Below are 12,220 nucleotides of genomic sequence, written 5' to 3' on the forward strand. Positions count from 1 at the left end.
ACTTAAGAACTTTTTCTTCTTCAAGTAAGGATCATTTACAAAATTTATTGGTCTTTGATAGGATTTCCTTAATGCTGAAACAGGCGAAGTAAGGACCACCATATATGTACCTCATTTGGTTTTCTTATCTAAATGTGTCTCAAGTTATCTTTGGTTTCTAAATGGAGAAAAAGCAGTCTTTGGTTTCTAAATGGAGAAAAAGCAGAAGTCTTGGCCTTGCCATTAGTATTATGAACATTCACTTAGAAGACAGTTGAGTGACACTTGGTGCTTGTAGCACAGTGTAGTATTAACACATACTTTTTCTATAAAAGAAGACTAAAGCTAGTGGATAATAAAAATTATAATCAAATGCTACTTTATATTTTTGTACAGGGTTATAAAATATTAAAATATACATATCTACATAATACGCATAATACCTTTTATTAGTTGAATACATTGATATGAAAGATAGGTCAAAAAATGTCATGTAAAAGAAACTTTCACAACACATTATATGGAATGAAATCATAAGTTTTTAAAAAGTAAAATGTCAAAGCTGTCTATTTCCTTTGTTGATTACTTAAAAGTGTAATGCATGAGTATGTATGTCTAAAATTATAAATTAAAAGATATACATTGCACTTGAAATAGCCTTAGTCTGTTTAGTCCACATCTTAAGTTGATGATAAAATACAATCTAAGTGATAATGAAAGATTGGTTAACAATATTTTATGTATAAGACTTACTCAAAAAAAAAAAATATATAAAACAATTTTTCCAGATATTTGTCACTGCTGGCTGAGTACGGATTTAATGACAATTAGGAACTACTTTTTTTCAGGATTCCCAATAGTACTTATTTTTCAGCCTCCCTGCTGGAACTATTTTTCACCAATTGTTTTTTCCAACAATGAACTTCATGTCTGCTTGTGATGTCTTCAAAACCGAACTGATGTAGACATGAAAATGTTTAGCAAATGAAACTGATTTTAATATTCTTTGATTGACTTCAGGGACAAAATATTTCATATATTCAACATTTTACAGCAGTTTCATTGAAATTGTGTAAAACTGTTTACATTCCAGATTCAGTCTCAGTCACTTGACATAACCTACACAAAATGTTTTATTGTTAACTGATTTTATGTGTACATGTAAACAAGCATTGTAATGCTTTTCTACATGTGGAATAACATGGACTTAAGCCTGGCCATTTTCAACTGCAAAATTACCAATAATCATCAATTCTTTGCAGTTCTACTGTCAAATGAAATGTTCCTTTTGATTTACTCCACTTATGTTTGTACTTATGTTTGGATTTATGAAGTCTAAAACAAAACTTGTCTGAAAATTCCATTTGACAAAGCACACAAATGTATGGTTTTGTAAAACCTTCAAAATCATGCAACATATCAGTGGGCTCCCCCTTTTTAGAACATTTATGAATTACAATTTCACCTCTATGGTTGGAGGTACTTTTCCCACTACTGGTTATTGCAAAAGGTTTTACCCTTTTTTTACTAAGTAAACAATCATTTACATGAAAGCTGAGTAGTACCCTGCTTGAAAATATTTTCCCACATGTCTTACAAATATGCTGTCTCCTGTTTGCCTTCAAGTCCCTTCTGTTGGTAACATAATCACTTCCATTACCATTATGTACAACTAATCTATGGCTGTATAAATGATAATAAGATCGAAAAACTCTACCACACGCAGAACAGGCGTGGGATCCTGAAGACATGTTATTCGTATTTGTATCATCCCCTGTTGAGGTTCTAGGGCCAAACTCCTCCATTAGTTTTCTATAATGCTTGGGTGTCTTGTTAATGTCATCATCAAAGTTTCCATTAGGAGAGCACGTTTTATCAACAGATTTTTCATATGATTTGGGCCTACATTTGAGTGTGTGGTATTTTAAACTAACTTTATCATCACACACCTCAAGGCAATACAGACATCTTAATTGTTCATGTGCAAAAGGCATATGGTTCTCAAAATCATTTTGACCTTTCTTCTCTACATATTTGGAATCTTGGCTGCTACCCACATCAGTTTGTCTATCAGTATTAATACAGTTATTATAGCCATTAATAATACTCTTTGGAAATAAGGTATTTTCAAATGGAGAGTTAATCTTTTCCTTATTAAGCTGAGAGCCAAGACTGTTTGTAAAACATGCTGAAATTTTGCCCTTACATCCAGAGTAATTTTCCAAAGATTTAGTACCTTGATAGGATCTGAAGTAAAGACTGGTTTCATGAACATTATTAACATTATCACAATCCTCTGCTGCATACAGATTACTACAATCTTCTGTTACACGAGGTTTTTCAAACTTCCTGGTAATTATTCTATTTCTACACTTTTCCCGAATATGATGGTTTCTTAAACTTATTTCCCAAAAGCCCTTCTTACAGAATGAACACTCATAGGGTTTAAATGGTGTATGAGTAAATAGGTGTTCGTACAGACACCATAAACTTTGAAATAATTTCTTACATACAGGGCAACTCAATTCATGTCCTGGAGAAGTTTGTGAGGATATTCTTTCCTTATGTTCCTGCAGTTCCTCACACAGCCTTTTAATACATTTTCTAAGATGTAGCTTACCAAATTTGTGATGCAACTTTTGCCCACAAAAGATACACTTTTGTTTAGAACTGCACAGAATTTGTGAAGAACCCTTACAAATTACTCTCTTTTCTGTATCTATATTAGTCATTTGGCTTAATATATTACTAGAAGTAGCTACATTGTGCCTCATAGCATTTTCAATTATTCTGTTTCTATAGGTGCTATTAAAACAATTCACCTCAGATACCTCTATCATTGACAAAATTTCAGATCTGACAGAGTCAGAGTTCACAATATCTGCATGCACTCTGAAAAGGTGGTGTACAAGTTTGAAGTTATTTTCTAGTTGACTGGGGCAGAGAAAACATTTGACAGATTTTCCATCACATTCAGATTTCTTTCTTGTTCTCCCTCTCTGTCTTCTCTTAAAGCACTTTTGCATGTGAAGAACTAAATGTTCTTTATTTTTAGAAGCAAATAAACACTGTGAACATTTGTATGGTTTAAGACCAGACACTCTCTTAACATATGTATAGTCACCATAATTATTTTTAAGCGATGTGGATGATTCCTGCAAAATTTTACTGTTATTAAGATTAGTAGAATTCCAATCAGCCTCACAAGAATTTATCTCTTGAATTTCTTCACAGCTCCATAGGTTATCATTATTTGGACTTGCAATCTCCATATCTTTCTCAAGAGCTGGCATCATTACATTACCACCATTTAGAGGGCTGTTTTGGAATGAGTGATTTTCTGCTGTTTTATGTAAATGCACTTCTGAAACTACTTCCTCACCTTCCCATTCATCTACATGATAAACCTTTTCAATTCTGAGATGAATGTCACCATCTTCCCCTAATATATTTTTAGGGGTACTTCTATCATATTCCTCAGCAGCAGTCTTTTCATGAATTTCATTACTATTAACATTTTCATGAAATATATCTTTTTCTGTTGTATATACATCATCTACTTGAGAATTAAAAATACTATCTGTGTTTCCAGCAACACTTTTGGAAATTCTTTCATTTAATTCTTTTTCTGTATACAGTTCATTTAAATATAAAAACTTCCAACTCTGTGGATGATATTCTTCCAGAAAAAGTTCAGACTCCCTTGGAGCACTCTCTTTACTGTGGTTCTCCATGCAAATTATATCTCCATTAAAATCTTCTCTTTCTTCAACTGATACCATATTTTGGTTAGTTCTTGTATCAGTGACCACAGGATCCACAATTTCTATTTCTTTCTCACATTGGATCAGTTTGACTTCTCTTGAATGTTCTTTCATTTCCGAAGTTCTGGGAACACAATGTTTGTTTGTTTCACTTACTGAAGTATTCATAATTTCATCTAGTTTTCTTACGGTCTCGTCTAAAAATATTATTGTACTCTTATCATTTCTAGAAGCAAAATCAATCCAGTCTTGGTTGCACGGAACATTTGCTATAATAATTTTATTGTTGCGTTCCTTTCTTGTACGGTTTCTCCCACGATTACGTGTTTTTTTAGATTTAATCTCATTTTCACCATTATCGGCATTGCCATGAAACAATGCATATCTTTCATTTTTACTACTTTTTGAATAGGGCAAGTCCATACTGAAAAGTGACTTCGATACTTTTGTAGTATTTCTATTCAACTGTGTCAGTTCATTAATACGAACATTAGTGGTGTAATCATAGTTAATTTCTTTTCCAAGAGACAATCCACATTCAAGTTGTCCTCTTTCACAAAAATTATTGTTATCTTTTTTTGTGGCTTGACTGCTAATTGTAGTATTACAAGATAATTTACCATCTGCTTTTTCTTGCATGATGCTATTGACATTTTTCTTCTCAACACCCACTTCGTCAACGATATCAAGATCTACATCAGGCAAACTTGACTGGCAGTGGTATTTACTACTTATGTCTAACATTTCATCACTATCAGAAATATAAACAACCTCTGCAACATTTGAATTACCTGGTACACTTTTTAGTTCACTGTCTAAAAACACTTTTTCAATATCAGGTGAAATTCTTTTTTCTTCACAAAAACCAAGCTCTTTTTTTGTTTGAAATTTGTTTCCACTTCCTAGAAAACTAGTAAAATTTTTTTTAATATCATCTGCCTCTATAAGAACTACCCCTTCCACATCATCTTTACAATCTTTTGAGGAAAGTCCATATAATGACAAATTGCTATGCTCATACTTTATGTGATCTAACAATATACTTGAGCTTGTGAACACAGCATTACAAAAATGACAATCAAACATCCTTTCTTTACAAGTCGAGGGCAACTTCAATGGATAACCACTTAACCCATGAGTTTCCATTTTCCTTGGGCACAACTACTCCATCCAGCAAAGTTCCTCTATTTTACAGTCTGACATCTATGCTGGAAAGCAAATAAAACTAATTATTTCATTTAGAAAAAGTATACTACTATAATGCATTACAGTTTACATTACACAACATATAGTACTGTACAGGCAGTCCCCAGGTTACGGCGGGGTTTCATTCTGAGCAGAGTAATGAAGGCCGAAAATCGCCTCAACCTGAATCATCATAATTATATAAAGGGAACAAAATAAAAACAGCATTGTAAATCCAGGTTACAGTGCTGTGCAGCAGGTTAACAGTGCCATGAGGCAAGCACCTTAAGTCCGGAACGACTTAACCTGAACCTGACGTAAACCAGAGACTGCCTGTACACATTATAAAATGAAGTATTTATGATAAAACAAAGTTTTATGAATACTTACCTGGCAGATATATATATATTTTAAGGCCCACCCACCTCCCCTCAGGAGACAGGTCGGGCAAGAGATGATCTGAGGAATAGAAAATGGGAATGGTTCCAAGTACCACCCTGTAAGGGTTGTTAACCACCTAACCGGACACCTACCACTCGGCGGTTGCCGCGAGTTTTGAAAAATCGGCCGAACCAATAGAGACTATAGCTATATATATATATATCTGCCAGGTAAGTATTCATAAAACTTTGTTTTATCATAAATACTTCATTTTTATGAATAGAACTTACCTGGCAGTTATATATATATAGCTGATTCACACATTTGGAGGTGGGTGAAAGACAGCCAACATCATTGGGGAAACAACTAAAAGTTGTAGGTTATAACCTTGATTCCTTACCTGCTAAGGTAGCTGACTTCAAAAGTTCCTGCCTCTTGAGTCGCTTTCCCTTAGGAGCGCCAGCCAGGATGAGACCTGCTATGCTGAAACCACTCAATAGAGTCTGTCAAATGGGGCGAGACCAACAACGTGACTAGACTTCTGCACTACCTATTCCCCTTTTAATTAACTGCAACCTTACTCAACCTAACCACCTAACCTTGCAGACTAGATATTTTATCTATCTAGCTAGACTGAGGGTGTCATCTCGACCAGACCACTCCTCAGACAACCATAAAAACACAAACCCCAATAAAGGTATGTCAAACTAAAGTTAAGGTTGAGGGGAGGTTGTAACTCCTTCGCCCAATAACGAAGACGTAGCTACGTATGGACCCAAAGAGTAACACTTCTCGTAGTCTACTCTTACCTCTCTGAGATAATGAGAAGCGAATACAGAGTCGCTCCTCCAAAATGTCGAGTCCATTATTTGTCTAACTGACATGTTCTTCTGGTATGCCAAAGACGTAGAAATAGCCCTCACTTCATGGGCCTTCACTTTTAAGAGACCGAAGTTCTCCTCCTCACATAAGAGGTGAGCTTCTCTAATTGTTTCCCTCAAGAAGAATGACAATGCATTCTTCGAGAGGGGCCTTTGAGGATCTTTAACGGAACACCATAAAGCACTGGAAGGTCCTCTTAAACTCTTGGTCCGTGACAAATATGTCCTGAGAGCTCTAACTGGGCAGAGGAGTCTCTCCTCCTCTTGACCCACCAAGTTTGTGAGGTTAGGAACCTCAAACGTCCTCGGCCAGGGTTTGGATGGGTTCTCATTCTTAGCGAGGAAGTCGAGCCTTAAGGAACACACAGCTCCGTCTTGACTGAAGCCTACGTGCTTCTCCATCGCCTGAATCTCGCTGACCCTTTTAGCTGTGGCGAGAGCCATCAGAAATAACGTCTTCTTAGTTAAATCTCTAAGGGTCGATTGCGAGATGGGTTCGAACTTCCTACAGCATAAGAACTTCAAAACCACATCCAAATTCCAAGCCGGGGGTCTTACTGTGTGTTTAGTAGTTTCAAACGACTTCAAGAGATCCTTCAAATCCGTATTTAGTGATAGGTCGATGCCTCTATAGGAACAGAAGAAAATCAGCAATCTGACTCACAGGGAGTGATTGAGGACACTTTGTGTCGTTTACACCAAGATCTAAAAATTTCCCACTTCGATTGGTATACTCTCTGCGAAGATATCCTCCTCGCTCTTGCGATAGCTCTAGCCACTTGCTCAGAAAAGCCTTTCGCTCTGACAAGCTTCTCGATAGTCTGAATGCAGTCAGCTGTAGAGCGAGGGGGTTTTGATGATACCTCTTGAAGTGGGGCTGTTTGAGAAGCTTTGGACTTGGAGGAAGGCTTCTTGGAAAGTCCACTAGCATCTCCACTACCTCTGTGAACCATTCTCTTGCTGGCCAAAAAGGTGCTATCAGGGTCATTCTCCCTGTTTCGAGAAGGGCGAACTTCTTGATGACCAGATTGATGATCTTGAACGGGGGAAACGCATAAGTATCCATCCCTGTCCAGTCCATCAAGAAGGCGTCCACTGCTATTGCTTCCTTGTCCGGTACCAGGGAGCAGTAGTTGGGGATTCTCTTGTTCTTGCTGGAGGCGAAGAGATCTATCGATGGCCTCCCCCATAACTTCCACAGTTCCTGGCAAACTTGCAGATCGAGGGTCCACTCTGTTGGAAGAACTTGCCCTTTCCTGCTGAGCATGTCTGCCCTCACATTCTTCTGTCCTTGTACAAATTTCGTTAACAGATTTATTCCATTCTCCTTCGTCCATAGAAGGAGTTCCCTTGCTGCTTCGTATGGGGACAGAGAATGAGTTCCTCCTTGCTTTCTTATGTACGCCAGGGCTGTGGTGTTGTCCGAGTTGACCTCTACTACCTTCCCCGAGACTACTTTTTTGAAGGCTTTTAAACCTAATAAGATGGCCATCAATTCTTTCTTGTTGATGTGCCATCCTTTCTGTTGCACTTCCCAAGAGCCCAATGCTTCCTTGTTCCCCAGTGTTGCTCACCAACCTGACTCCGAAGCGTCTGAGAACACAACACTAGGTCTGGGTTCTTCTTGTATAGGGATATTCCTTCCCTCAATTTTGCGGGATCCAGCCACCAACTCAACTGCCTTTTGACGTCTGCTGGAATGGGAAAAGAAAAGGAGGAGTCCTGATTTCTCCTGTCCCATACTCTTGCAAGGAAGTGTTGCAGAGGTCTGAGGTGCAACCTTTCCAGGGAGACAAACTGCTCGAGCGAGGAGAGGGTGCCCAGCAAACTCATCCACTCCTTCGCCAAGCACTTCTCTCTCCCTAGGAATTGCTGCACTTTCTCGAGGCACTTGTTCTGCCTCTCTTGAGAGGGAAAAGCCCCAAAACGAGCCGAGTCCAGAACTATCCCCAAATAGAGAATTGTCTGACTCGGTTCGGTCTGGGACTTCTCCTTGTTGATGATGAGTCCCAGTTCCTGGGTCATCAGAAATGTCTTTCTTAAGTCCTCCAGACACTTTTTCTTTGATTGTGACCTTATCAGCCAGTCGTCTAGGTATAGGGATACCCTTATCCCTTCTTGATGAAGCCAAGCCGCTACGTTCGACATTACCCTGGTGAAGACTTGAGGGGCTGTACTGAGGCCGAAACAAAGGGCTCTGAACTGGAAACACCTGTTCTGAACCACGAATCTTAGGAATTTCCTTGAAGTCGGGTGGATGGGGATATGAAAATAGGCGTCTTGCAAATCCAGGGACACCATCCAGTCCCCTGGATGAACTGCTGCCAGCACAGACTGAGCCGTTTCCATGGTAAATTTTGTCTTCTCTACAAAGACGTTCAGTGAGCTGACATCTAGAACGGGTCTCCATCCCCCCCGAGTTCTTGGGTACTAGAAACAGGCGATTGTAAAAGCCTGGTGATTCTAGTTCCAGTACAGGTTCTATGGCTCCCTTTCCTAGCATCTGGTCTACTAGATCTAGGAGAGCCTCTTGTTTCGTAGCGTCCGAGTATTGAGCCACTAAGCTCAATTTGGTAAAGCTCTCAGCCAGGTAGGTATATCCCAGGCAAACGGAATGTGGTCGCAGACAAACTCGGTCGCTGGGATCAGATCCTAGGCACAGAGTGGTCCCTTCATCAAGTAGTGGCAGACAAGCTTTTCTAGATTTGGGGGAGACCCATGCTGGACCTTTTTGCGACTCACTTCAACAGGAAGCTGGAGGTGTTCTGTTCAGTGGTTCCAGATCCTTTAGCATTGGCAGAGGACGGATTCCAACATCCCTGGGACAACCTGGAGTTGTATGCCTTCCCTCCGTTTTGTTTGATCCGTCAGGTTCTGAACAGGCTAATGAGTTCACAGGGTCTCAGGATGACTTTGGTAGCCCCTCTGTGGCCTCAGGCAGAATGGCTCCCAGATCTGCTGCTGTTGTTGACAGAGGTTCCGAGGGAGATTCCTCCTTGGTGACGTCTCCTGTGTCAGCCCCATGCAGAAAGGTTCCACTAGTCAGTAGAATCCCTGTCTCTTCATGGTTGGAAGCTATCAGGTATCTCCTCCGAGCGAGAGGCTTTTCTCAGAGAACAGCTGGGCCTATGTCCAGCATTCTTAGAAAGTCAACCTCAACAGTTTACCAAAGCAAACGGGTGATCTACTGTGAATGGTGTCGTAAACGGGGTTTTTCTCCACTCGCAACCTCTATTTAGTGAAAAGCAGACTTTTTAACCTTACTCAGATACGAGAAACGTTAGTCTGTTTCTGGCCAAGACCCAAAATCCCTCTGTGCATGGTGACAGGTTCACTTCGTTTTCCATTCCATCACTGAATAACTTTGTGGGTGGTGATGCTTAAGAGCTTTTGTTGTGCCCTGTCCAGGCCCTGCGTTGCTATCTTAAAAGGACTCGGTACCTTAGACCAGGCTGCTGCAGGCTTTTTGTTAGCACAGGCCGTACGAAGAAAGAGGTGTCTAAGAATACTATCTTTTTTTGATACGGAAGCCATCAGACAGGCATACTTGACTCTTGATGATTCCACCACCACATCTGTGCAGGCTAGAGCGCATGACGTTAGGGGTATTAGTTTCTCTCTGGCTTTCAAAAAGAACTTAGCTGTACATAGAGTGCTGAGAGCTGGTACTCTGTTGCACCAGTCCATGTTCACCTCCTTCCCTCTTCAGGATGTTGCCCACAGATCTGCGGACATGTTTTCCCTGGGTCCTGTGGTGGCTGCCCAACAGGTTGTGTAACTCATAGTTGACCTTAACAGGGTACCTTTGTATCTTACCTAAGATGATTGTGTGGATGAGAGAATGAGTGAGTTGGCTGGTCTCCTTCTTTCTCTTGTACTTTTCCTTCTTCCTTCGGGCGGTTTAAGGAATAGACATGTCATTCGCTGGACTGGTCTGATATGCTCCACTCCTTGGCAAGGAGGGGCTGGGAGTAATACAAACCCTGGTGTCTTGGTTTGTTATTGGACAGTCAAAGTTTTTCTTTGGTTCCCTATACTATGGTTCTCGCATATATCATTGTACATCACTCAGGTTCTGAGTGATTAGATATCAATTTATCTAACTTCTCAACAGGCTTCAGTCCCTCTCCAGAAATCATTTCTTTTGGGAGCTGGGCTGGTGGGTAGGCCCCCAGCCGGTATAGGATGTCTTGTACCTCCCTCCAAGTATAAGTCTATCCTATTGTTAAGACCAAAGGTATGTTCACGTATGAACAAATGACAAATTTTCTAAGACAATTTGTATTTTTCATAGCCACAAACCTGAGGTCTTAACATTATACTGCCCGCCTCTAGCTGCCCCTCTGTTTGTTAAGTAATCCTGAATTGGGAAAGATTGGTGTAGCGGCGTGGTCCTTGACCACTCCTCACCCGAGCTATGCTTGCGTTGCCAGATATCGCAAGATTCCTTGCTTTCATCTGCATTTTAACCGGATCAAGCCAGGCACTAGAAATTATCCTATTGTTAAGACCTCAGGTTTGTAGCAATGAAAAATACAAACTTTCTAAGAAAATTTGTCATTTTATGATAAAACTATGATTTCTGTACTAATTACAGTGTTCTGCTGTGTATTAATGTACAGTAGAGCCCCGGACTTCAGTGCTAATTTGTTCCAGAGGTGACGAGATTATTTTTGTTGAGATCTGAATTAATTTTTCTATAATAAAACTGAAAATGGATTGATCTGTTCTTGAAAACTAGTTATTGCCCTTAACCCTAACCTCGTACATTTTTCATTTTTAAATAAACACTGGTCCCCCGTATTCGTGGGGATGCGTACCAGACCCCCCCCCTCTCCCGGTGAATAGTTAGAACCCGCGAATGTTTGGAACCCCTCTAAAAATGCTAGAAACAGTCTGAAAAACCACTAAAAATTTTCATACTTGGTTTTTTTTTAAGTTTTATCACAATAAGTGAATTCTATGATGAAATTGAAAAGAAAAACCCAGGAATTTGTGGATATTTCTCATAGTAAAATACTATGAATGCGCGAATTTTCCGCGAATAATGCAGGGAAATGTTCCCGAGAGAAATCTGTGAATGTGTGAGTCCGCGAATCTTGAGGATGCGAATGCGGGGGTCCACTGTATACTGTAGTAAAATAACTGCCTTACATACACCCAATTCACCCAACGTTATTTGCCATCTCTATAAAAATAAAAATAAAAATCGCAGGCAAAATTGATGTTCAAAACTAGCGAGGTTACAATCAAGTATTGTGCCACTTTTAAACCCCAACTTTGTTCATTTACAAGGAAGTATCTAAATTACATATCTTCTACCAGCCAAGTGTAATGGCAATTAAGATATCGATAGCTCAATCGGCCGAGATTTTGAGAATGTTAACAATATCTAATACAAATGGCATAGATATCAAAGCATTTATCCAGTAAAATACTTTTAACTTTTTCAAATTATAATTTTCTCCAGAAAATATTTATGTTTAGGCTTATATAGACCTCAGTTTTTAGAATTACGGATAGAGATCCTACTCCTGTAACAAAGTGTGAACTCGCTCATCCTAACGTCTAATTATGGTAATTATCCACAGTAATTACAGTATTAAAAGTTGTATCACTAATGATCCATTTGAATAACCTATGGTTTTTACCATTATTAGGTTTCAAATGTTTTGTTTACAGTGTCAATAGTTAGTAGATAGTTGTGACTGTAGCCAACTATTGATACAACTATCGACACTTCAAGGGTTAGCCTATCATTAAAAATCTCACATGATTTTAAGGTTGTCACAGAATGCCTCTTACTTTAAAATTTTCTATAATCATAAGTTCAATTGTGGTTCTTACCATTTTCCTCACCAAATGAGCATGGGAACAATGTCTATTAGCGGCGACTGACCGAAGTGTAATTAATTAGCTTATTGCCGGGAGAATTATTTAGGAAAATAATTTAGTTGCTAAAAGAAACTAATACATATATTAATGTAATTATTTTTTATTTTGTGCTTAAAAGTTAAGGCACAGTAATTT

At 39.1% G+C, this 12,220-nt stretch overlaps 1 protein-coding gene across 10 annotated transcripts in view; it reads right to left on the bottom strand.

Moving 5' to 3' along the window:
• Positions 1–347: 347 nt before the first annotated feature.
• Positions 348–12,220, bottom strand: part of LOC135215591 (uncharacterized) — a 93,542-nt gene continuing 81,669 nt past the window's right edge. For 7 of the 10 annotated variants that reach the window (XM_064250458.1, XM_064250461.1, XM_064250465.1 and 4 more), the window contains exon 2: positions 348–4,951. In XM_064250458.1, coding sequence (XP_064106528.1) covers positions 1,215–4,889 — 3,675 coding nt within the window. In that variant the 5' untranslated portion in view covers positions 4,890–4,951 and the 3' untranslated portion in view covers positions 348–1,214. Of the gene's footprint in view, positions 4,952–5,709; positions 5,861–12,220 lie in introns of those variants that run through there. The other 3 variants (XM_064250466.1, XM_064250468.1, XM_064250462.1) reach the window with 2 other exon arrangements.

This window comes from Macrobrachium nipponense, chromosome 5 (assembly GCF_015104395.2).
Source record: "Macrobrachium nipponense isolate FS-2020 chromosome 5, ASM1510439v2, whole genome shotgun sequence".
In the NCBI taxonomy this organism is placed as follows: Eukaryota; Metazoa; Arthropoda; class Malacostraca; order Decapoda; family Palaemonidae; genus Macrobrachium; species Macrobrachium nipponense.